At 34.4% G+C, this 26,056-nt stretch overlaps 3 protein-coding genes across 3 annotated transcripts; all 3 read right to left on the bottom strand.

Moving 5' to 3' along the window:
* Window positions 1-1,226: 1,226 nt before the first annotated feature.
* LOC134722362 (carcinoembryonic antigen-related cell adhesion molecule 6-like) lies at window positions 1,227-17,302 on the bottom strand. Its single transcript, XM_063585977.1, has 5 exons — window positions 17,221-17,302; window positions 15,886-16,209; window positions 5,074-5,349; window positions 4,143-4,406; window positions 1,227-1,525 (listed from the first exon to the last, which is right to left on the bottom strand). The coding sequence occupies exons 1-5, from the start codon at window positions 17,300-17,302 to the stop codon at window positions 1,227-1,229; spliced, it is 1,245 nt and encodes a 414-aa protein (XP_063442047.1).
* Window positions 17,303-18,205: 903 nt separating this feature from the next.
* LOC134722363 (uncharacterized) lies at window positions 18,206-23,000 on the bottom strand. The gene is made up of 2 exons (XM_063585978.1): window positions 19,224-23,000; window positions 18,206-18,833 (listed from the first exon to the last, which is right to left on the bottom strand). Exons 1-2 carry the CDS (start codon window positions 22,998-23,000, stop codon window positions 18,828-18,830), a joined length of 3,783 nt encoding a protein of 1,260 aa, XP_063442048.1. The 3' UTR covers window positions 18,206-18,827.
* A 7-nt stretch (window positions 23,001-23,007) lies between these two features.
* Window positions 23,008-23,703, bottom strand: LOC134722364 (uncharacterized). Its single transcript, XM_063585980.1, has one exon. The coding sequence runs from the start codon at window positions 23,701-23,703 to the stop codon at window positions 23,008-23,010; it is 696 nt and encodes a 231-aa protein (XP_063442050.1).
* Between the last annotated feature and the right edge of the window lie 2,353 nt (window positions 23,704-26,056).

The following is a 26,056-nucleotide window of genomic DNA, read 5'->3' on the forward strand; positions in this document are numbered from 1 at the left end:
AGCCATGTATCACCATCATTGATGGCGATCTGATGGATACATCTGTTGTAGGGTTGTCACTGACTCAGACGTACTTATGAATATAATTATTTTCTGTGACTGTATCTTACATTAATTTGTAGGATCCTTTACTATAGATAATTTAGCTGATCTGTAACAATAACATCTTCATGCCTTATATATCATGTACTGTAGTACGCCGCTAGATTAAAACTGACGTGGAAAGGTAACATATGGCCACCGAAAGCTCTTTATTGAGAGCCCAGGTGGTCATGTGGTCTAGCGGGACGGCTGCAGTGCAGGCGATTTGGTGTCACGATATCACAGTAGCATGGGTTCGAATCCCGGCGAGGGAAGAACCAAAAATTTGCGAAAGCAAATTTACAGATCTAACATTGTTGGGTTGATGTTTAGACGAGTTGTATATATATATATATATATACAGCTATATATAAGTGCCTATACAGCTATATATATATATACAGCCATCTATCACCGTCATTGATGGCGATCCGATAGATAAATCTGTTGTAGAGTTGTCACTGACTCAGACGTACTTATGAATATAATTTTTTTCTGTGACTGTATATTACATTAATTTGTACGATCCTTTACTATAGATAATTGAGCTGATCTGTAACAATAACATCTGCATGCCTTATATATCATGTACTGTAGTACGCCGCTAGATTAAAACTGACGAGGAAAGGTAACATACGACCACCGAAAACTTTACTTTTGTGAAGCCCAGGTGGTCGTGTGGTCTAGCGGGACGGCTGCAGTGCAGGCGATTTGGTGTCACGATATCAAAGTAGCAGGGGTTCGAATCCCGACGAGGGAAGAACAAAAAATTTGCGAAAGCAAATTTACAAATCTAACATTGTTGGGTCGATGTTTAGACGAGTTGTATATATACAGCTTTCGCTGGCAATGTGTTACCTTTCCACGTCAGTTTTAATCTAACTAGATGGTTTACTTTAAGACAACGACTCCATCATTTCAAAAATTCAAATCATTTTGCCTGGCCAAATATTGTATGTATATATACGAAGCATATTACAATCTTGTGGCAGTATAATTGGCAACACTATATGTTTTAACTAAGTTACCCGACCAACTACAATATGTAAACTTATCATCTTATAGACCTGATATGAAAAAGTATAATATGGAAAAGTCATTAAACGACTTTGTCACTGACCACAACAAACATCTTAAAGAAAGTTTCATTGAATCAAACAATAATACATCTGATACTCACACTCAACAATAACACTGACACTTGAAGATGCCTTACTCCCGTAATTATTTGTCGCCGTACACATATAACTCCCTGCTTGATTACGATCAATGTTCTGTAGATGAAGTACTGATAAAGCTCCACTACGAATAGTTGGTCCTGTCCATGACATTGAACAGTTAGGATTGCATCCAGCTGTGCAAGTGATAGGACCAATTTTTCCTGTTGTCTCTGTTATCGTGTATATAAGTGTGTTTGGCTCTATGATAACCTGTTTTGGTCCGTCTGAAATGACAACAGCAAATTTTTTGGAGCTTTATAATTCAGTCACTATGCCTTTTTACAATTTTTTATGTTTTATTTCATTTTGTGGGTAATGCAAAACTTTGTTTGATCTTTCTTCACTTATAACGAAGTTCAAATGTTTGGCTTTGAGCGTTCCTGATGAAGGTAAATCCAGAAAAGCGCTTCGGACGCAAGAAATTAATAACGTGTTGTTTTCAATATTTTACATCACTGGGTCGATACCTCTGCTGGTGGACTATCAGTCCCCGAGGGTATCATCAGCTCGGTAGTCAGTATTTCGGTACTGACATGATTTAACAAACTTTACTAAAATTGTCCGTTCATAAATTTATAAATTATTAAGAAACTAAGGTTTCAACTCCCTCAGGCAAAGTTGGCTTTAGATGAATTTGGCTATTATTTTAGGTATTTTTTGACATACAGCTCTTCAACGGTTTCGGTACTTATACATCTTCGGATTTCAAATGTTTGGCTTTGAGCGTTCCTGATGAAGGTAAATCCAGAAAAGCGCTTCGGACGCAAGAAATTAATAACGTGTTGTTTTCAATATTTTACATCACTGGGTCGATACCTCTGCTGGTGGACTATCAGTCCCCGAGGGTATCATCAGCTCGGTAGTCAGTATTTCGGTACTGACATGATTTAACAAACTTTACTAAAATTGTCCGTTCATAAATTTATAAATTATTAAGAAACTAAGGTTTCAACTCCCTCAGGCAAAGTTGGCTTTAGATGAATTTGGCTATTATTTTAGGTATTTTTTGACATACAGCTCTTCAACGGTTTCGGTACTTATACATCTTCGGATTTCAAATGTTTGGCTTTGAGCGTTCCTGATGAAGGTAAATCCAGAAAAGCGCTTCGGACGCAAGAAATTAATAACGTGTTGTTTTCAATATTTTACATCACTGGGTCGATACCTCTGCTGGTGGACTATCAGTCCCCGAGGGTATCATCAGCTCGGTAGTCAGTATTTCGGTACTGACATGATTTAACAAACTTTACTAAAATTGTCCGTTCATAAATTTATAAATTATTAAGAAACTAAGGTTTCAACTCCCTCAGGCAAAGTTGGCTTTAGATGAATTTGGCTATTATTTTAGGTATTTTTTGACATACAGCTCTTCAACGGTTTCGGTACTTATACATCTTCGGATTTCAAATGTTTGGCTTTGAGCGTTCCTGATGAAGGTAAATCCAGAAAAGCGCTTCGGACGCAAGAAATTAATAACGTGTTGTTTTCAATATTTTACATCACTGGGTCGATACCTCTGCTGGTGGACTATCAGTCCCCGAGGGTATCATCAGCTCGGTAGTCAGTATTTCGGTACTGACATGATTTAACAAACTTTACTAAAATTGTCCGTTCATAAATTTATAAATTATTAAGAAACTAAGGTTTCAACTCCCTCAGGCAAAGTTGGGTTTAGATGAATTTGGCTATTATTTTAGGTATTTTTTGACATACAGCTCTTCAACGGTTTCGGTACTTATACATCTTCGGATTTCAAATGTTTGGCTTTGAGCGTTCCTGATGAAGGTAAATCCAGAAAAGCGCTTCGGCCGCAAGAAATTAATAACGTGTTGTTTTCAATATTTTACTGTCACTGTATTAGTTGCTTGTCTATATAATGCTGTCGTTTTGAAGCAGCTGATATAATCACAAACACGGTTATAATTTGAGTGAGTAAGTCTTCAAATAGAAGTAAAAACAAAATCTTTTAAGAATGAAGCATTTGAATGTATATATACATTTCAACTATCTATTTTTTTTTTATATCAGTTCAAAATGGATTACAAGAGTATGTACCATCGTAAAGTAATGTGATCAAAGATGACCAAAGTCTGTGGACATAATACATAAGTACATGTTAAAAGAACACAGAGAACAAATTAAACCGATGTTTAAGGTGATCTCAATTAACCAACGTCAGTATATGAGTGAAGTGACCAGAGGTTACCTTCTTCAGAAGGTGACCACTTGAAACTAAACATAACTTGTTTGTAAGGGAACCAGAGTTAATCAAAGTCAAAATATGATGTACTTACAAATGATGTGATACACCATGTATTCAGTACGTTAAAAACACGAATACCACTGTTTATAAGAATGCCCTATAGATAAATTACTACTACGCCTAAATGTTTACCACCATTCTGTTATACTCGGCCGAACATTAATAAATTACAGCGTTTATTTAAATAAATCTCTGTGACAATTTTCATAAACCTGTCTTAGCGTGTATTGTCAGTTTTAAAAAGCCTTTTTATATGTGTTCTTTTCGTTTCACACAAAACTTTTCATGTCATAAACAAAATTAATAAAAGGTAATAAATATACGATATATTTTGATATATTGATCTGTGAACAAATTTACCTTAAGACTTATACACGGGGTAAGATATTCGAAAAAGAGTGCGTAAACAAATCATACTAGTTGGTCAGTTATGAAACATACATGATTAAAAATATGTAAAATGGTCAGAATTGATTTTTCATAAATAAATGTAAAAACAACAATGTTCATAAAAACAGATTACATGTATAAATAACGATCATGTCATGTATTATGGCATTTACTAGAATTATACTTACACATAACCGTTATATTCACTATAATAGACATCTCACTGCCAATAATGTTTGTAGCCATACACTGGTAGTCTCCAGCCTGGTTTCTCTCGATGTTCTGTAAATTCAATACAGATGTGGTACCATCAGGAATATTAGGTCCATTCCATGCCATTGTACATTCAGGCTTACAATCGGCTGTACAATTAATTGGCCCAACGCTATCGGAAGTCTCACGAACAGTGTAAACCTGATTTGGTGGGGTTATGGTGACCTTGGTTGGACGATCTATAAGCACGAAAGACTTTTTTATATGTACTTTTCATTGTTCATGTTCTATTTCGTAACATTGTTGTCCACTAAGGGGTAACACATTTTTCATTCTAACCTTTGTTTATTTTGTGTATTCATTTCAAAAAAGAATCTCCCTCCCACCCCTCCTTTAATCTATAAAAAAGGCGAAATATAGCAAAGGGATATCCAACCTCAATAATGAAAAACAAACGAACAAAAACATTCCAATAAATGGAAAAGATAGGAAGACAAGCAACAGTATACAAAACACAATAGGAAAGTAAAGACTGAGCAACACGAACCTCGTTAACCTACGGCGGTGATTGCAGACACAGCAGGAGTTTTATTTACAATTACATTCACAATTATGTAGAAATTAAGTTTAAAAACGAATATTTAACAGTACTAATGGAATTCCCCTGGTTGACGCTTGGTTGTCTTGTGTATTTTGATACTAGTATTCCCTCATCTTAATTGATCATATGTATCAGTTGCTAAAAAATACGTTATTTTTTTCTTTTTATGTTTATATGTTTGACCGTTTATTATTATGTCACAGGTAAATATAATACCAACCTATAGTTCAAGTTTTTAAAAGTATATATGCGCCCAGCTTAATTAGATAAAATACACAGAAATTGTATGTGCATAATGTGCTTACAATTGACAATAACACTAATGTAAACAGATGTCTTATTCCAGGCCTGATGTGCTGCCCTGCAAAAATAGTTTCCTGTTTGGTTCCTTAAAATGTTTCGCAGGTTTAATACAGAGTAGGTCAGGGAGGTATCACCAGTAAATGTTGGTCCAATCCATCTCACTACGCATTCAGGTTTGCAGTCATGGGCTTGACAAGTTACTGCTCCAACACTACCAGTTGACTCATTAACTGTGTAAGTTGGTGTTTGTGGGGAGATGGTAACATTGCTAGGTCCATCTGAAATAATAAAATAATATCGTGTTTATTGTGTTTTTCATTTCGTGAATTGAACGGTTATCATAAAAAAAAACTTAATTGTCACCTGACCCTCATGCCGTCTGTATATTCTGAGATGTTATTTGAAATATATTTGTCATATTATATCCAGAAGGGTGCAAGACATTTTTTAGAAAATGTTAAAAAAGTCATTTAAATGATGTTATTCGGACAATAATTTGTATCCTAACTGTACGTGCATGAACTGGTCAGTATCGATAAGTTAAAACAAAAACAAAACACCCCCAAAAACTTTAAATTGTTTAGAGTATGAAATGTTTAAAATATTATAACGTCCGTTTGACAATGTTAAAACAATCTAATATCAATATTCAATGTACAGGAACTTCCAAATCTCATCTGGAGTAGTAATCAAACGTATGTTAAGTTCCATTACAAAGGAGTAGGTCCGGTAAGACCCCTTTTTGGCCCCAAAATATAGCAGTTTTACAAAATTGTAACAGTAAACTTTTAGTTATTTATTGGACAGGAGAATGCTTCTGCTACATACATATGGGCTGTTTTTTGACAATACAATGCACATACATCGTGTACTAGCACCATTAAGTCATGCTAAATCGCTGAAATCTTCACAATTCTAGCATTTTAGTTAAATTTTAGACGGTTATCGAGTAAAACGTATGTGGCCGCATTCGTGTTCATCCTTAATATTAAAATATAAGTTTTATTTGATGATAATACATAACATATATAAAGATTGAGGATGAACACGGATGCGGCCACTTTCATTTTTGACAAAAAAACATCTGAAAAGTGACCTTTTTCGGCATATTTTGTAGATTTTTCATATTTGAGCTTGAATCGGGTCGTTTTTAATGACAAAATCAGTTAAAATCTTGCACATAAACTAATAAAATCAAATATAATAGACACTTAAGTGTTGAAAAAGTGGTCGGAATGTTTCATCGGAAATTTGAGGCCAAAATCGGTCCTTACCGGACTCCTTTCTACATTAACTAATTTTATTTGAGAGAACCGTCACCAAGTTAAATTTGAATAATTTCCTCTTATAACATCAATTGGGAAATTAGGTTTAATTGTTTCCCAAATCCACTATAGATAAATATGTTTAAACTGAATACATGATATACATTCCCACGGAAGATCAGATTTTTGTTGCAGCTTAAATTTTCTTTATACTGCTGAAAACGAGTTTTCTTATTCGTCAAATCTCATTGATTTATGATTAAAAGGCCAGTCTTGAAGAATCTCTATTGTAAATGTATGAATGAAATTGAAGTTTATGAGGTTCAAAACGGAAAATCTTTTTTTATTTAATATTGATGGATGCACTATCCCTGATTTTATCACATTTCGTTTCTTGAATAATTATATTTTAAACCATGTCTCAGATTTTAATAACAATAATAGAACACAAACTATACGCAAACAGAATAAGGGATTTCTTCAGAATAATCGTAGAAAACTGTATTGGAGGTTTACGATAAACAACTCATCATAGATCCCAGGACTAAATTTAGTATATACGCCAGACGCGCGTTTCGTCTACAAAAGACTCATCAGTGACGCTCAAATCCCAAAATAATTAAAAATGTCAAATAAAGTACGAAGTTGAAGAGCATTGAGGACCAAAATTCCTACAAATTTTGCTTAATCCAGCTTAGGTAATCTATGCCTGAGGTAGAAAGGTCTAAGTATTTCAAAAACATCACAAAATTTGTAAACAGTAAATTTATAAATATAACCATATCAATGACAATTAATGTCAGCACAAAAAGTGCTGACTACTTCGCTTGTTGAGAGACTGAAATATGACAGGACAATTCTTAGACATGGGTTTGGAGGTCGAACTGACTGTTGATCAAAAGAAAATATATCAGCAATTTCCGTATGCATTCAACTGTAAAATCACAATGTTTACGTCAAATAGCATAATAAATCAATTATGTTGTTATTATGTAAACATGAAATTATCATGAACATATTATTGAAAGATTTATCTTGATTTTTCTCTTTCCTTTGAATTCATATAAATGTAAACAACATTATATCCGTTGATTTGAATCTTGTTATTTGGGCCATTGTGACACTGTGATATACAGTCGAACCTCACAATGTACTTGCAAACTTCATTAATAATCATAACTATTGTTATAAGTAGGTATATAGTACGTACACATAATTCTGATATGACGTGCTTCTTTTGCTTTGTAAACTAACCGATGCTCTAAATCGAATAAAAGTTGATTGCACATGCGTATATTGACTACTTCAGAGTAATGAACTTAATCAAATTATAATGCCCTTAATATATTTCCTTAACTTTAAAACACTTTCAAACTGTTTTAAAAATTATGCACATGATGTTACTAATTTATTTATAATGACTGTAATGTGTTAAATTCCGAAATTGAGATATTTGACAAAGACATAGCTGGCTGTTCAAACTACTCCCTCTGACAACTCACTGTGCCAGTCGTTTGCTTGTTTTACAAATAAAAAAGGGAGGTCCATGAAAGAGCCTACAAAAACGCTTTTACACTTATACTAATCTGACATAGAAATTACCTTTGCTAATTGTACTATAAATAATCGAAATAACTGATGCAAGCTATACTATATTGTAGTTTTAAACTGGGTAGGCATTATATTTGTGTTATGTTAGTCCTCACTATCGTTCGGGCAAAAAGTTATCACAAATATAATGCTTATTCATGTTAAAACTACAGTAAAGTTTTTCTTGCATATAAGCATAGTGAGGACTAACATAACACGAATATAATGCCAACCAATTTAAAAACTACAATAAAGTGTAGCTTGCATCAATTATTTCTAAATAGAAGAAGTCAATTTTACCAAATAATTAACTAACAAGACATAACAGACTGGTGGCTGAACAATATTTGGAGAAATTAATGGTGCAAAATCTAAATAAATATAGAAAAAAATGGATATTTGCCATCAACCAATTATTCTAAACATAAAAAAAACACAAGTCAACATTACATACGACAATGAATCGCGAAATTCCAGCCAGGTACAATTTTCATGCAGATACCGTCTAGGTTTTTTTTTAAATCACAACCCGTTTATTTTAAATCACACCTAGCTAGCCCCAAAGAGGGAACCAACATCGACGTCTGTTTTCTTTTATATAAAAAAAACCTTCCCGTCTAAATCTTTGTTTACTAGGCAACGGTAGACCAAACTAAGCCAAAACTTTAGTAAGGCATCTTAATTAACAAATGTCTGCGATGAACTGACATGCCTACCAACGTTAACATGGTCGGCATTGCTAGAAAAAGAACATGGAGATGATATCCAACCGTAATCTATCATCCGGAACGCTCAAAGCCAAACATTTGAAATCCGAAGATGTATAAGTACCGAAACCGTTGAAGAGCTACATGTATATGACAAAAACATAACCTACAATAAAAATCCAAATTCATCCAAGGTCAACTTTGCCTGAGGGAGTTGATACCTACGTTTCTTAATAATTTAAAAATTTATTAACGGATAATTTTAGAAAAGTTAGTTAAATCATGTCAGTACCGAAGCACTGACTACTGAGCTGAAGATACCCTCGGGGACTGATAGTCCACCAGCAGAGGTAACGACCGAGTGATGTATAAAATGAAACACAACACGTTTAAAAATGCATGTGTCCAAAGCGGTTTTCTGGATCTACCTTCATCAGTTATACTATAAATACAAACATTTAAAATCCGAAGATGTATAAGTACCGAGCCCGTTGGAATCTTTATGACAACAAATACATAAGATAAAATAGCCAAATTCATCTCGAGTAAACTTTGCCTGAGGGAGTTGAAACCTAAGTTTTCAAGAATTTCAAAATTTATGAACGGATAATTTAAGAAAAGTTTGTTAAATCATGTCAGTACCGATTGAAATACTGAAACCTTCCAATTAGTCATTTATATCAAGACTGTCAATCAACTTCTCATAGAAGTAATTTCCCTTATATGACAAAACTTTCCCATTTTATTGTTTGTATTTGCCTTTTAGCTTGAAACATAAATTATAAACTATATAAAGCAAGACTTATGAGCCACCTCGACAAGATCAACAAACAAGCCGACATAGCAGGAATCTTTTGTCGACTCTTTACCGAAATTATTGTCCATAAATATCGAATTGTTCCTTTTTGTCGTAGTGCATTCATAACTTAGAAACTATAACTGGTAGACATATCCGTTCAAAACCAAAATTTGTCAGCTAGCTTAACAGAATTTACGCATGCAAGACTGTCGCAAGGCAGGAGTTTGTAATTCGGTTGTTGTCGTATGTCGTGTGCTACATATTTGATTTTCGCTCATTTTGTTGTAAGATCTTTAGTTGGTTTCATTTGGTCTCTTGTAAAGAGTTGTCTTATTGACAATAATACCGATCTTATTTCCTATAATTATCTAAAAAGTGGGTTATCGGTTGTCGGCTCTTTATTAGAGTCACCGAAATCGTTGAAAAGCTACACATACATATGTCAAAAATACCTTACAACAAATAGCCAATTTCATCTGAATCCAACTTTGCCTAAGGGAGTTGAAACCTTAGTTTCTTAAAAATTTTAAAATGGATAAACGGACAATTTTGGTAAAGTTTCTTAGATCATATCAGTACCTAAGTACTGCCTACTGAACTGATGAAACCCTCGGGGACTGATAGTCCACCAGCAGAGGAATCGACCAAGTGATATAACAAATATTAAAAACAGCACGTTTTATTATTTCTTGCGTCCGATGAGCTTTGAAATTGAAACCTTAGATTCTTAATAATTTCAAAATTTCTTTTCATCTGTAAGAGTTTTCGGAATAAGAGGCAAAAAAAGAAAAAAGTATTCGAATAAACAAATTTGCATTTATTACGGCATGTTCTATTTTAGCCATGCTGTAATAGTGTGTCATCGGACACACTTCTGAAACTATATACTTCAATGATGACTGTGACAACTTTTTGTTAAAGTTTGCCTTGTAGGTTCAGATAATAACTTTTGTAAATGTTAACGCGTGATGGACATTTTTAACTGTCCTTTGTAAGACTGGACATAAACATACATAAGTTGGACACACCATTATCACTTTGAACAAAATATCGTCTTCATGTCGGGCAAAATATTTAGTAAACATGGTAAACAATCAAAAATTACAATTTTAAATTTATGTTGTATTTAAAAAAAACAAAACAGTTTTTATTAATAATAATAGTTTCAATATATTGCCATAGAAATTGACACAATTCTACTAATTGGGTATTAAAATAAAACGAAGTTTGGAAGTGTGAATGGTAACAACATGACATACATTTAGTCAAGACGCCTTGTTACATCATCAATTGGTACTAAACGAAATTGTACATATGTACTTATTTACGTGGGACATCGGGAGCCGGTTCCTATCCAAATACAGATAATATACGTGTAGCTCTAGCATACCCTGGCATTTTAAGGTTGCAGGCTTTCATGATACAAGCAAATACACATTTACAAGCAGACATCATGTTATATACACTCATATCAGTAATGTTTAATTAAACTAGTTTTTTAAATGTAAAGACTTGTATATGTTTATTTTTTACAACGATCAGAGTACCATGCATCTTCTTTTATCTATATAAATGTGTAATCAGTGAAATAAATGATAAATGATCACAATAAACAAGTTTGAATATTGAATGATTTCAATTACTTAATTTTAAAATTGTTGTCTCCCCTTTTTACTGTCAGTTTCACAGTAAATGCTGTTCATGCATTTATGACAATACGGTTGTCTATAAATGCTATATGTTAAATCCACTGCGTTTGAACTTTCAAATTGGTAGAAAGTTGTCTGAACTGCTAAATTATCACGTCTTCTTGTTTTAGAAAAGGATATTGTGGTACTTCAGATCACATTTCTCATGTTTAAACTGCCGCATTGTTGCGACTGTCCTTATAAGTTAGGAACCCCAAGCCTTTATAAAACTTGTCTGTGTTCTGTTAGTTTCGTTCATTTGTTCATTTGCATATTTCGAGGTTTGTTTGATGCATCGCTCAACTAGAATACACCATTGGTGTCAAAGGGCCATCCGAAACCGGTCACAAGGCGTTTAATTTTCTCTGCGTTAAAGACCCCTAAGTGGTTTTTCTATGTTTTTTATCTTTGGCCAGGTCGTTGTGTCTTTACCACATTTCCCGTTTCCTTTCTCTATTCTAATGATTTCACTAGTTTAACTTATATTAAATACTAGAACACACCCGTGAAATAGCCGCCAATTACAAGTGTGGTTGATATGTTTATTATTATCGTTTTTCTCCAAAAATAACCCAAAAAAGAATATGTATTAGCGAGGATGACAAATATAAACGTCTCACTTAGTGACAACTCCACAACAGATTCATCCATCAGATCACCGGTAGTGATGGCGATACATGGCTGTGCACATTCTTTATATACAACTCGTCTTAAAAATGTTAGATCTGCAAATTTGGTATCGCAAATTTTTTGTTCTTCCCTCGCCGTTATTCGAACCCATGCTACTGAAGTATCGTGACACCAAATCGCATGCACTGTAACCGGTGCGCTAGACAACACGACCACCTGGGCTTCATAATGAATATGTCTAAGAATAGCAACAATCAACATTCAATCTTTTTGAGCTTGGATCAGGTTGTTAAAATTAACTGAAACAGTTACTGAATTAAAATATAAATATATACACATTGTTGAGTAAGATTGCTGACAAATGAAAAAGACAGTGTGTATAAGAACAAGGATATAACATCTACACACGCTTAAACAATACTTGTCGGTCCCTAACATCACTGAAGAGACATTTATTGTCGAAATCCGGATCTGGTGTACTAAAAATATTGACACCGTATGATTGTGGCATAAAATCGTGGCCACAGGTAAAATTGTTTCTGTTTAGTGTTAAATTTATATTAAGGTCCATTTTGTTACATCTTGTGATCAATTTTATTTGGCAATCGGCAATGACAGTCAACAGGGTTAAAGAACATCAGTTGTTCGACCTGTTAGTCAAATGCGTTTTGTTTAAATATACTTTTTCACTTTTTTAGTCATTTGGAATATGTTGTTTGTGCTGTTTTTAGACCCTTCTATATATATATATATACGAGTCTAAATTGAAAACTACGTTCAAACCTATGATTGCGTTGGATAAAAACCGCAATTTTTATACGTGTGCATGTAAAACAAATTTCGTTGTAGAAGGGTCTAAAACAGCACAAACAACATTTTCCAAAAGACCAAAAAAGTGAAAAGTATATTTTAACAAAAAGCATTTGACTAACAGGTCAAACAACTGATGTTCTTTAACCCTGCTGACTGCCATTGGCGATTGCCAAATAAAATTGATCACAAGATATTACAAAATGGATCTATATATATATATAGGATGGGTTCGAATCCCGGCGAGGGAAGAACCAAAAATTTGCAAAAGCAAATTTACAGATCTAACATTGTTGGGTTGATGTGTAGACGAGTTGTATATATATTATGTTCACAGCCATGTATCACCATCATTGATGGCGATCCAATAGATACTTCTGTTGTAAGGTTGTCACTGACTCAGACGTACTTATGAATATAATTATTTTCTGTGACTGTATCTTACATTAATTTGTAGGATCCTTTACTATAGATAATTTAGCTGATCTGTAACAATAACATCTTCATGCCTTATATATCATGTACTGTAGTACGCCGCTAGATTAACACTGACGTGGAAAGGTAACACATGGCCAGCGAAAGCTCTTTTTTTGAGAGCCCAGGTGGTTGTATGGTCTAGTGGGACGGCTGCAGTGCAGGCGATTTGGTGTCACGATATCACAGTAGCATGGGTTCGAATCCCGGCGAGTGAAGAACCAAAAATTTGCAAAAAAAAATTTACAGATCTAACATTGTTGGGTTGATATTTAGACGAGTTGTATATACATTATGTACACATCCATGTATCACCATCATTGATGGCGATCAGATGGATACATCTGTTGTAGGGTTATCACTGACTCAGACGTACATATATATATATAAACGAGTCTAAATTGAAAACTACGTTCAAACCTATGATTGCGTTGGATAAAAACCGCAATTTTTATACGTGTGCATGTCAAACCAATTCCGTTGTAGAAGGGTCTAAAAACAGCACAAACAACATTTTCCAAAAGACTATAAAGTGAAAAGTATATTTAAACAAAATGCATTTGACTAACAGGTCGAACAACTGATGTTCTTTAACCCTGCTGACTGCCATTGACGATTGCCAAATAAAATTTATCACAAGATGTAACAAAATGGATCTGAATATAAATTTAATACGTCACAGAAAAAAAGATTGTTAACTTGTGGCTACGATGTTGCGCCACAAACATTCGGTGTCAATATTTCTTTAGTACACCAGATCTAGATTTCGACAAATTATGTCTCTTCAGTGATGTTAGGGATCGAAACGGTATTTGGAAGGCCATATAATTTACTCTCAATTTAAGATTGACTCTTGACTTTTAAGAGACAATTATAATATAGGATGAACGGATCATATAAACCGGAGGGAAAATATGATACATGCCCAAACAAAAAATATAAACGAGTCTAAATTGAAAACTACGTTCAAACCTATGATTGCGTTGGATAAAAAAACTGCAATTTTTATACGTGTGCATGTCAAACAAATATATATATACAACTCGTCTAAACATCAACCCAACAATGTTAGATCTGTAAATTTGCTTTCGCAAATTTTGGTTCTTCCCTCGCCGGGATTCGAACCCATGCTACTGTGATATCGTGACACCAAATCGCCTGCACTGCAGCCGTCCAGCTAGACAACACGACCACCTGGGCTCTAAAAAAAAGAGCTTTCGGTGGCCATATGTTACCTTTCCACGTCAGTTTTAATCTAGCGGCGTACTACAGTACATGATATATAAGGCATGAAGATGTTATTGTTTCAGATCAGCTAAATTATCTGTAGTAAAGGATCCTACAAATTAATGTAAGATACAGTCACAGAAAATAATTATATTCATAAGTACGTCTGAGTCAGTGACAACCCTACAACAGATGTATCCATCGGATAATGTATATACAACTCGTCTAAACATCAACCCAACAATGTTAGATCTGTAAATTTGCTTTCGCCAATTTTTGGTTCTTCCCTCGCCTATATATATATAAAGTCACGATATCACAGTAGCATGGGTTCGAATCCCGGCGAGGGAAGAACCAAAAATTGGCGAAAGCAAATTTACAGATCTAACATTGTTGGGTTGATGTTTAGACGAGTTGTATATACATTATGTACACAGCCATGTATCACCATCATTGATGGCGATCCAATGGATACATCTGTTGTAGGGTTGTCACTGACTCAGACGTACTTATGAATATAATTATTTTCTGTGACTGTATCTTACATTAATTTGTAGGATCCTTTACTATAGATATTTTAGCTGATCTGTAACAATAACATCTTCATGCCTTATATATCATGTACTGTAGTACGCCGCTAGATTAAAACTGACGTGGAAAGGTAACACATGGTCAGCAAAAGCTCTTTTTTTAAGAGCCCAGTTGGTGGTGTGGTCTAGCGGGACGGCTGTAGTGCAGGCGATTTGGAATCACGATATCACAGTAGCATGGGTTCGAATCCCGGCGAGGGAAGAACCAAAAATTTGCGAAAGCAAATTTACAGATCTAAACATCAACCCAACAATGTTAGATCTGTAAATTTCAATGTTAGATCTGTAAATTTGTTTTCGCAAATTTTTATATATATATATGATAAGTAACTATTTTAAGATGACGTGTATTAAGATTGAAACTAAAAGCTCCGAACCGTGATCGCAAACAACACAGCATAACGGTATCACACCTCAAATGAAAAGTCCCTATCTGTACATCCAACTTTTGCGATTTTCACAGCTTTCTAAATATTTTACCTAAGTTTAAATTCTTAGAAACCAGGTGTATCCTGAGTTGTACATGTGCATGTATCAGGTTTCTACAATTTTCAACATACATTTAAAATTATATAAGAAAGAAGAGGTGTCCCGAATAGAGGTATCACTACAATAACCCCTTGTTTTCTGAAAATCTTAAATTAGTATATTATGGAGTGTAAGAATCCTCAATGTTGAATGAAAAATTACAGACAAATTATTTTTGGCTCAAAATGGTGTGAACAATTTCTCTTTTACCAAAAATTGTATTTGTGCCAATTTGTTGGTTAGTTTAAAAATGACATCTAATGCACTATTTTTTGTCAGAGTAGGCCTACTTTCACATAATTCTTAAATTGGAGGGATTAATGGGTGGTTTGACACTTGAACACACGAATAACAACTGTTCGTCACAGTATCATTTGATCAATGTTTGCGTGGATAACTTTCTGGATTAATTAATCAAGATTGATTGAAGGAACAAAATGCATGTAGTCTATAAGCCACAGTGATACGATAGACCAGGCTTAATATATAAAAGTAGTCATACTCACACCAGATGACAATGGTTTTGTTTTCGGATCTAACCATTGGATCTTTACCATTCACAGCTGTACAGTATATCACTTTCCCGTCGTCTGATTTGGTTACAGTGTACGTCAGTTCACTAGAGGATCTACATTTACCATTATTACAATTAGTATCGGGCTGAGGAGTAGCTAAACTAGTAATGTTGTCTATAGATTTATACCATTGTATCTTTGATGACGGTCTACCGGCATTTGTTGTACAAGTGAAGGTTTTACTCCTGTTCACTATAATACCTGGTGAATTATCATCGATTGGCGTTGTTGCAATGTATACTTGTGTAATTGGAACTGAAACATAGTATTAATATTCATTGCAAAACAGGCACCAATGTCATGCAACATCGTTTGCAACCTTTAATAACGTCAGACATTTTAATGGCATCAGTAAAAAGTGTTCAGCAAATAAGACAACTTTAGTCTAAATTCCACAAATAAAGATAGTTAGTAAGATAAATTCGTTACATAGTGTGCTAGTGACCTAATGTGATATATATTAGGTCACTAACACACTATGTAACTTATAGTATATGTTATATGATTTATCCCTAGTTCAATAGAATAAAAGCGTTCAATATAGTCACCAAATTTTGAATTATTGAGTGATCGCCTATATAGCGGAAAGTAATGTTAAAGTAAATTGCTAACTTTTTATTTTTTCATCTCAAGAAGTTCCTGTATGAAGTCAGCCTCAAAATAATAAAGAAACAAGTGGGCAAGAAGAGGGGCACAATTGGTTCCCACTGGAAAAACACGTCCACCAAACGTAACAAATATTTTGGCAATAAAAAATAAAATATATTGATGAGGTCAGTTTTAGAGATTTGTATGTTTGAATCAGAATGACCCTTTATAAAGGATGGTTTATCCCTTCCTAAGACAAGATACTTTTATCTGCATTGGCCATTTGTTTTATGAAACAAAGCAATTCCAACTCTTTCAACTTTTCTTTGAGTTTTGAATGGGGAATACATTTTTTTGTACTTGTATAAAGTGTAGAAAAGTCAAATTTTGAAATACTATTGCACTATTAAAAGAGTCTTAGTTTATGTACTTAAGATCTCTGAAATGTGTTAAAATCCACTTCCAGAATAGTCAGTTTCACAATAACTTTGAAGTCCTGCTTTGATTGCTGATAAAATATATGTTAATAATTTAGAAAGAGGTCTCTTGGAGCACTCGGCAGACCCAGCAATGTACAGTTATATGTATGGACACTTATGCAATTTATGTATCCAATTCAGTGATGGAAGATCCAGTCCCTCATCTTTGGTTGAAATTCCGAAGGAACATAAAACAGACCTGTAATTATCCAGAATGTCCTCTTTGGTAAATGTCGTGAGGGAACACTTTGAGTTTGCAAGTGAATACAAAGAGGTTTCATGGAGTACTTGGAAGAACCAGCAATATGCCGTTGTTTGTAAAGACACTTATGTAATTAAGATGTCCGACTTTACAAATTGAAAAACGTAACATGCTAAACATCCTCCTTTTCAATTTTCAAAATAACATGATATGCTCACAATACAAAAATACGGTACTGTATTATTTGTAATCACAACATAATTTAATATCTATATATACTTTAATACGATAAAAATTAAAAAAAAATGTATATAGGAAATATATTGATATTAATAAAAAAAGAAAACTTTGAACATCTAAAATGATCAGCAAAGCAAATTTTACAAAAATCAACTGAAAGAAAATTTATGTATTACCTTTTTAAAGAAAACAAGGCTTACGCTATAAGTATACAGATATTTACAAATATACTATAATACCGACTCTTGTTAAAATTAACAAAGAGCATAGCATACACGGATTATTTCTTAAGTTTAGTCACTTTAACAGTATGTTCCTTATTGTAGACTCTGTAAGTGCATTATTATAGACCAATATATTAAAAACTAAACTAAACTTTGCTATTCATATTTTGATAATTTTTCCTACAATATCAGACGTGATTTTGTACATCTTAAAACGAGGTACCAACCTGGTTTACCTTTTTTCTAAATATCAACTAATTTCCAAATTATAGCTGTTAAGATTTGAGCCGGTAATTGCGCTGAAGCAGACCGACATCATTTATGACGTAGCCAGTACACATTCAAATCATAATAATGTTCCTTGACCATAACGAAGATGAAAGCACATTATCTTGAGGGTTATTCTCTTTTGTTGTGGAGGAATAATAACGTCTTGCTAGTTTAGATGCTTTATGATCGTCAGATGATAGATATACGTAACAAAAACGTTACGTTACATTAACAATAGTATGCGCGAAAGTACGGGAAACAATTACATAAGAAAATGATAAAAAGTCTCTTGTTCTATATTCACGACATTCTGGGGGCCTCAAAATGCATAAGAAATTAAATTATTTGAAAAGATAAATAATCAAAACTTTAAAGTTCTATAAATGAATCACATTGAAAGTTTTTTGTAACGGTTCACTTTACGTTAATTGTCCTTCACAAAAGTCCTTTAACAGTACTATAGTTCTAATGGATATAACTTCACAATTGGTCGTGTGGTAACTAGTCCTCTAGAAGTCCGTACTTTTGCTGCTCGAATAAGTCCATCTCCTCCTTTAATGACGTCTTCTATTGTTCCTAATCTCCATAAAAGTCGTGGCGATTCACTCCCTAGTTGAACTACATCACCGATGTTAACTTGTCCAGTATGTTTTCCAGAGACTCGATGATATTCACGTAATCCGGTAAGATATTCATTAGACCAGCGTTTTGCGAAATGGTCTAATAAGAGTCCTTTTCTCTCAAATAGTTTGTTTGCTGTGATCGTATCAAGTTCTTGAATATTCGCGTTGTGTTTGTCGTTGTGCATCTCTGTGGTCGTAATAATCCTCCCGTGTAAAAGATGAGATGGCGTCAAGGGTTCGGGATCTCTTATATCTGAAGATATATATATGTAAGTGGGCGATTGTTTATAATAGTTTCAATCTCAGTGAGTATTGTTGTCAAAGATTGTTCGTTGACGAGTGCTTTACCAAATACTTTCTTTAAAGTCATTTTCGTTAAGCCAATTAGACGTTCCCACCATCCGCCATACCACGGCGCTCCTTTTGGAATGAATTTCCAGTTGATATGTAAATTCAGCTGAATTTGAAGTGCGTTTGATGCGGCTACAAATGTAGGCGCGTTATCAGAATAAATAGTTTGTGGTGTTCCTTTCCGACTGATAAAACGTCTAAATGCTAGGATAAAAGTGTTCAATGACAAATCAGGTACAAGTTCCAAATGTATAGCTCGTATACATGCACATGTGAATAAACATATATATACCTTCCGCGGTTGTGTTGATGTATCCTTGATGTGAAGAGGTCCGGCAAAATCTATCCCAGTTGTGCAAAATGGTATGGTGTCTTTTACTCGATCCTTTGGTAGTGGTGGTGGTTCCGGGCTGTTATACGGTTTACCAATTATTTTTTGGCACTGTATGCATTTACGTAAAACACTGTTCACACATTGTCGAATTGCTGGTATCCAGTAAGATTGTCTTATATGTGTTATTGTTTGACCGACTCCTGTATGTAGATTTCTTAGATGTGCGTCCATAATTACAAAATCTGTAAGTTTGTGGTTCTTTGATAGTAAAATAGGAAACTTCGCGTTTTCTTCTATAGATGAATTTTGTATTCTGCCTTTACATCGTATGATTCCATTTTCATCCAAATATAAACGTAACTGTTGTACAAGCGGTAGTGATTTAACTTTCGGATTTAACGAAATATGCTCTAGCTCTTTCACGAACCTGTCTTGCTGTGTATCTTTGATCCATAAATTCATAGCTAATGAAATTTCCTCTTTTGTTAGAATTGTCTTGAGCGTCCTGTCACCTTGTGAACTCCTTAGTCGATATGGACGTTTTTCCTGAGAGTTCTTAACGAATTTTAAGACATATGCAGTTACAGTTAAAAGTTTATGTAAATTAGAATACCTTGACATATCTATGATCTGTGATATTCGCTGCGGATCACTTGGCATTTTATCGTCACTTCTGTGTGTCTTTGGTCCGTTGATATTAGATAGCTGAGTACTTATTTCCACATGTCCTGTCCACGTAGGCCATTTACTCTCGTCCGTTAACCACTGGGGTCCATTCATCCATAATGTCGAATCTTCAAATTGCGATGCAGTCAATCCACGTGTTTGTAGGTCAGCTGGGTTCATTTCTGTGGGTACATATTTCCATTCATGAGTTTCAGTTAATTCTTTAATTTCACTAACACGATTTTTTACAAACTTGTTTAACGATTTCGATGAGGTGAGCCAATGTAGAACTATTTGGCTATCGCTCCAAAATACTGCCCTTTTAATTCCCAAGTTTTTTATTACATCTTTAGAAAGTCGTGCTCCGATCACTGCAGCCATTAATTCTAATTTTGGAAGAGTTATTAATTTTAACGGTGCAACACGGTTCTTTGCGATAACAAGTGTCGACTCTGTGCCTTTACTCAAGTAAACGGAAGCTCCATATGCTTTTTGACTTGCATCAACAAAAATGTGTAGAGTAGACTCGCTAGTTTCTTCGTCCTCGTTTGCAAAATAGTATCTCTGTATTTTCAGTTTCGTAGTTATCTGTAAGATGTCATTCTTCACATCGGTCCATTCGTTTTCAATTTCTTTTGGTAGTTTCTCGTCCCATGCATATCCTTTTTTCCAAAGCTCTTGAATAAGTGTTTTTGCTCTAATTGTTATCGGTCCGAGTAGTCCTAACGGGTCATATATAGCGGAAGACTGTCTCAAAAGTTCACGTTTTGTCAACTGTGTGTCCATCTTCAATTGTTTTGTTTCGGCAAAGCTGAGTGTATCTGATTCTGCATCCCAGCGCATTCCCAATATTTTTGTCTCCTTGTCTGAATCCAATACTCTTTCCGATAGGGCCAAATCTCGGAGTTTGTCGCTGTTGGACATCCATGATCGTAAATTGAAGCCTCCCTGTTTTAGCAGTTCTCTGGATTCATTGAAGTATTTAATTGCGGCTTCTTCTGAGTTCATGCTAGATAGTACATTGTCAACATATAGATCTTCTTGTAGAATTGTTGCTACTTTGCTCTGATTCATGGATAAATGTTTCAGTAATGTTGCGTTTAAAATAAACGGCGAACACGTTGCTCCAAAAAGAACAACTTTGAATCTGTACATAATTAACTCACTTGTTGGGTCAGTTGAATCGGACAACCAAAAGAAACGTGTGGCGTCTCGGTCATCATTATCAAGTCTTACTTGTAAAAATGCTTTTTCTATGTCTGTTGTGATGCCATATTTTCCTAATCTAAATCTTGTAAGAATGCTTGCCAATTTATTTAAAATAGGTGGTGCTGAAGAAAGGCAGTCATTAAGGCTGGGTAAATCTGGATTTCCATGGCAACTGCAGTCATATACAATCCTAATAGGGGTCGTGTTTGAATCTGTCTTAACGGGATAATGTGGTATGTAGTGGATTCTTCTATGCTCGCGATGTATTTCTGTGATGGGTACCTTTTCTATGAAGTCTTTCATCTCCTGTTCTTTGATAATCTTGTCGTATAGATTTAACATATCCGGATCTTTAGCCAACCTTTCTATAACATTTTGGGTCCTCCTTCTTGCTATATATTCATTAGTGGGTAACTCGGGATGATCTGGTTTCCATGGTAGTTTGGCGACATATTTATTTTCCTTAAAAGTAATGCTAGAGTTTTGGTACTCAAGCATTAGGTTTTGAACGTTTTTTGTGTTTTCATCAGAATCCGCCTCTAATCCGCTCGACTCAATTTCCCAAAATTTCTGTAAATCGCACTCCTCGGGTTTGTGCGTCACTAAGACATTCATCATCGTAGAGTTCCATTCTTGAGTGTTGATATCTGTGTTCAGTGGTCCTGATAGCAAATAACCGATTTTTGATTTAACAGCTGTTGGTCCGTCACCTCGAATAACTTCATCTTGTACTAAAGACCAGTAGTAGTCTGCTTCAACGAGAAGTGAAATCGAAAACTTTTCATCCTGCGTGACTGGGTGGGCAAGTTGTAATCCTCGTAAATAGGGCAAGCTGTTAATGTTTACTCGTTTCTTCATATGTATCGGTGCGGCAATTTTTGGAACAATAATTACTTCCATTGGAATTCTTTCTTTTCTTTCGGTCTCAATCGATAATGTCGCTTTCTCCAGGTTGCGTACCTCACCTTCTTTCCCGCCAAATGCAGAAATTTGCATACTTACTACACCAGTTGGTTTGATATTGAGTTTTTCTACTAGTTCCTGAGAAATAAATGAATTCTGGGCGCCTTCATCGAATAGAATGTTAGTCATAACACTTTCATCATGGTACCATACGGGCGCAACGGCGGTTTTCAATAGAATTTCGGTATGTGCTGTAACGGCAGAATGCATAGCGGCGCTCTTTGTTTCTGTGGTACTTTGTAGCTCTTCGTTGACAGGTTTTGTTACGGCTTTATTTTCACTTGAAGTGGAGTTTTCATTCAGTAAATTATTACGGCAGATGCTACTGTGATGTTTCTTACTGCAATTTCGGCAACTGTATTTTGACCTGCATTCCGAAACCTTGTGATTACCGAAACAGTTAAAGCAAACTCGTTTTTCCTTTACGATTTGGGTGCGGGCAATTATGTCAGTGATCTTCGTACATTCATTTGGGTGATGCGGGTTTTGACAAAACAAACACGGCCTTTTAGTCTTAACGGAACTATTGTTGTTACATTCTTTAGACCCTGTTGAACTCCATCTTTTATTTGTTGTTTCTGTCACGAACGATGCGGTGGGGATAATATCGGTTTCAATAGGATTGGCGTTAGCGGCCTCTTGGATACAAATTTCTGTCTTTATTGCTTTGCGTAAACTTGAAATATCCCAATCATCATTACCGTGGTCTCGAGTAATATTTTGTCTGACAAAACATGGCAGTTTGTTGAGTATAAGCGGTATTAATAGGCTTCCATACGATTCCTGATATCGACCCATTCCTTCTAGTTCACGTATATTACTTTCTATTGTGTCACTGAACGATTTCAGTCCCCTAATTCCGGGCGTTGGTGCAGGCAAATTTAGCAAATTTTGCATGTATGCGTTAACTTTTTTGTGTTGTTGGCCAAATCTCGTGTAGAATTTGTATTGCTTGAATATAATTTGTATTAGTCATTTGCATTCCCGAAATACACTGGCTAGCTTCTCCATAAAGTTGCGATTTTAAATAATTAAATCGTTGCACGTCACTCAATGAAGGATTTTCATGTACGGAATTATTATAGGAATCCCAAAAGGCTGACCATTCCAGTAGATTTCCGCCGAAAGTTGGCAAGTTGAGTTTAGGCAATTTGTTATAATGACTTGACACTGTGGAGGTGGGCATGCTTGACTGGCTTAGGCTTGTTTGCTCTGAGTTGAAAATTATCTGGTTAGAATGTTCTTGCACGCTGGAGTTATTGCATATAAAATCTGATGCATGAGGGTTAAGAGCTGATTGATTTTTAGAATAACTTACTTCTTTTAGGATCTTCTCAATTTTCGTTATTCCAATTTGAATATCTAACTCGTATTTGTCAACTTCTTCAATTTCTTCGTCGAGGTCTTCTTCTTCTTCAATAGATTCTAGAATCTTCTCATTGAGGTCAGACAATGTCTTCTTCTTGGTTTTGATGAGCTCCATCATGGATCTGAGGTTGATAACATCTTGATGCGGTTCTTCTGTCGGGTCTGCTTTTTTCAGTAGCTTTATTACTGCTCGTCGATGTGCGGCTCGTACTGTTTTGAGTTTCGAACTCATCTCTAGTTGTGGTTTTCGTCAGGGCACCAATATCTTGAGGGTTATTCTCTTTTGTTGTGGAGGAATAAAAAGTAAAATCACAAAAATACTGAACTCAGAGGAAAATCAATTTGGAAAGTCCATAATCACATGGCAAAATCAAAAAACAAAACGCATCAAAAACGAATGGACAAGAACTGTCATATTCCTGACTTGGTACAGGCATTTTCAAATGTAGAAAATGGTGGATTAAACCTGGTTCTATAGCGCTAACCCTCTCACTTTAATAACAGTCTCATCAAATTCCGTTACATTTACATGATGCGTTAAATAAACAGTCACAATCAATAAAATAGTCAAAATATGGGAACATCAGTCATCATCGTATAACAATTTAACAGGACACAACAACATATACTATCTACGAACACGTCTAGCTAGTTTAGATGCTTTATGATCGTCAGATGATAGATATACGTAACAATAACGTTACGTTACATTAACAATAGTGTGCGCGAAAGTACGGGAAACAATTACATAAGAAAATGATAAAAAGTCTCTTGTTCTATATTCACGACACACATCATATAATGATGTTTCGGCATCAGTTAACCGAACCACATCATATAAGATTTAACGCACATAGAATAATGCCACAGCCACATCATATACAGGGAAAATGGACATGATTTAAGGATATTTGCTCTAATATAAGTATGTTTGCACATCATATAAGTATATCTGCAAATCATTCAAGTATATTTGCAAATCAAACAAGCCTCTTTGCACATCATATAAGTCATTTTGCACATCATATGAGTATATTTGGACATAATATAAGGATATTTGCACATCATATAATGACAAACGCACATTATATAATGAAATTTGCACATCATATAATGAAAGATGCACGTGATATAAAGGTAAATGCACATCACATAATGAAAATGGTTAAAGCAAGACATCGTTGGCGTCCCATGTGGGGATGTTGCACTGCAACCTCATAATTATGTGTCATGCTTTAACAATGTGTCATTTTCCGACGTTACTTAAATTTCAATGATAACCATTTTGAGGCTCGGTTAATATAAAAGACTGATTTATATCACATAATATGCATACTGCCTTTAGTATCGGATTAATTTCCTTTCATCATATGCTATATTCATGTATAAGTGTTGTTTATTTCAATTTTATCTCATTTTTAATATATAATTTTTTACCAACAGATGTGTCTGACTTACCGTAAACATATAGCTGAATAGTTGGTGAATTTGCGGATGTTGATGGTACGGTACATCGCCAATTACTGTCATGTAAAGTGTCAATGTCATATGAACTGGGTATAGTCAGGTTGTACACACCTGCCTTATCATTACAGCGATATTGATAATTCTGGTTGCAATCGCCAAAGAAACGACAGGTACCATCTGAATTATCACCTGTTATTGTACATACTACATTACCATCTCTATTGAAAACAATAATGCGTACATTCGATGTACAGGATAACGTGAAGTCAACACCAACAGAAGCATAATCAGATGATGAGGTCAGATTTATTGCTGAAAGTAAAGAAATAAAATATTTTGAGAAAATATATAGAAATTAGCGTTACATTAAAATAATACCTAGAGTGAAATATATTTTTGTAGTTTTTTTCTATTTAAGAACTGTTTCATTTCTCATTAAAATATAACAATGTTTTGCACCTTGAACAAAGGCTCTTGTAAACTATTATCATCACATGTTGGCTGTCATGTTGTTGTTATAATCACACTATTACAGGTTTATATAAGTACACATATGTAAATAATTGATTTCAATTATTTTCATTTTTCCTTAAAAAGAAAATCATATGAATGCTTATTTACTCGAACTTATTACAATGTCAGATACATACACGTTAAGTCGTTACTTTTTTGTTTTTTTTACATTTTCACTTTTGTATACAAAACAATAAAACAACATTTGTACTATTACCAAAACGAAAGAACATCAATATAATTTCAGCATACTCACATGTTCTATTCAATGATTGTATTTAGTCTTAACAAACAAGCGGTTGGTTTCCGAACCCCAATTGTGATATTTCATAAAAACTATAATTATATAAAGAATGTTTACCACGTATCTTTATTTTCTATGCTTTTAGAAAATCTTAAAATATTTGTTGATTTTTGTTTTAATATTTTTATGCATGTAGAGTTTAAATGTGTGGTTGGTTTTTTAATAAGTTATAACATAAATTTACCTAACAGAATTTTTGTTTTTTACTGAGCCCCTTTGATATAAAATATGTACTTTTTATAATATTATGTTGTTCCCGTCGGTTGCAGACACTTCCGGACTGTTATTGTCAAGAAAAAGT

The sequence above is a fragment of the Mytilus trossulus genome, chromosome 6 (assembly GCF_036588685.1).
Source record: "Mytilus trossulus isolate FHL-02 chromosome 6, PNRI_Mtr1.1.1.hap1, whole genome shotgun sequence".
Lineage (NCBI taxonomy): Eukaryota > Metazoa > Mollusca > Bivalvia > Mytilida > Mytilidae > Mytilus > Mytilus trossulus.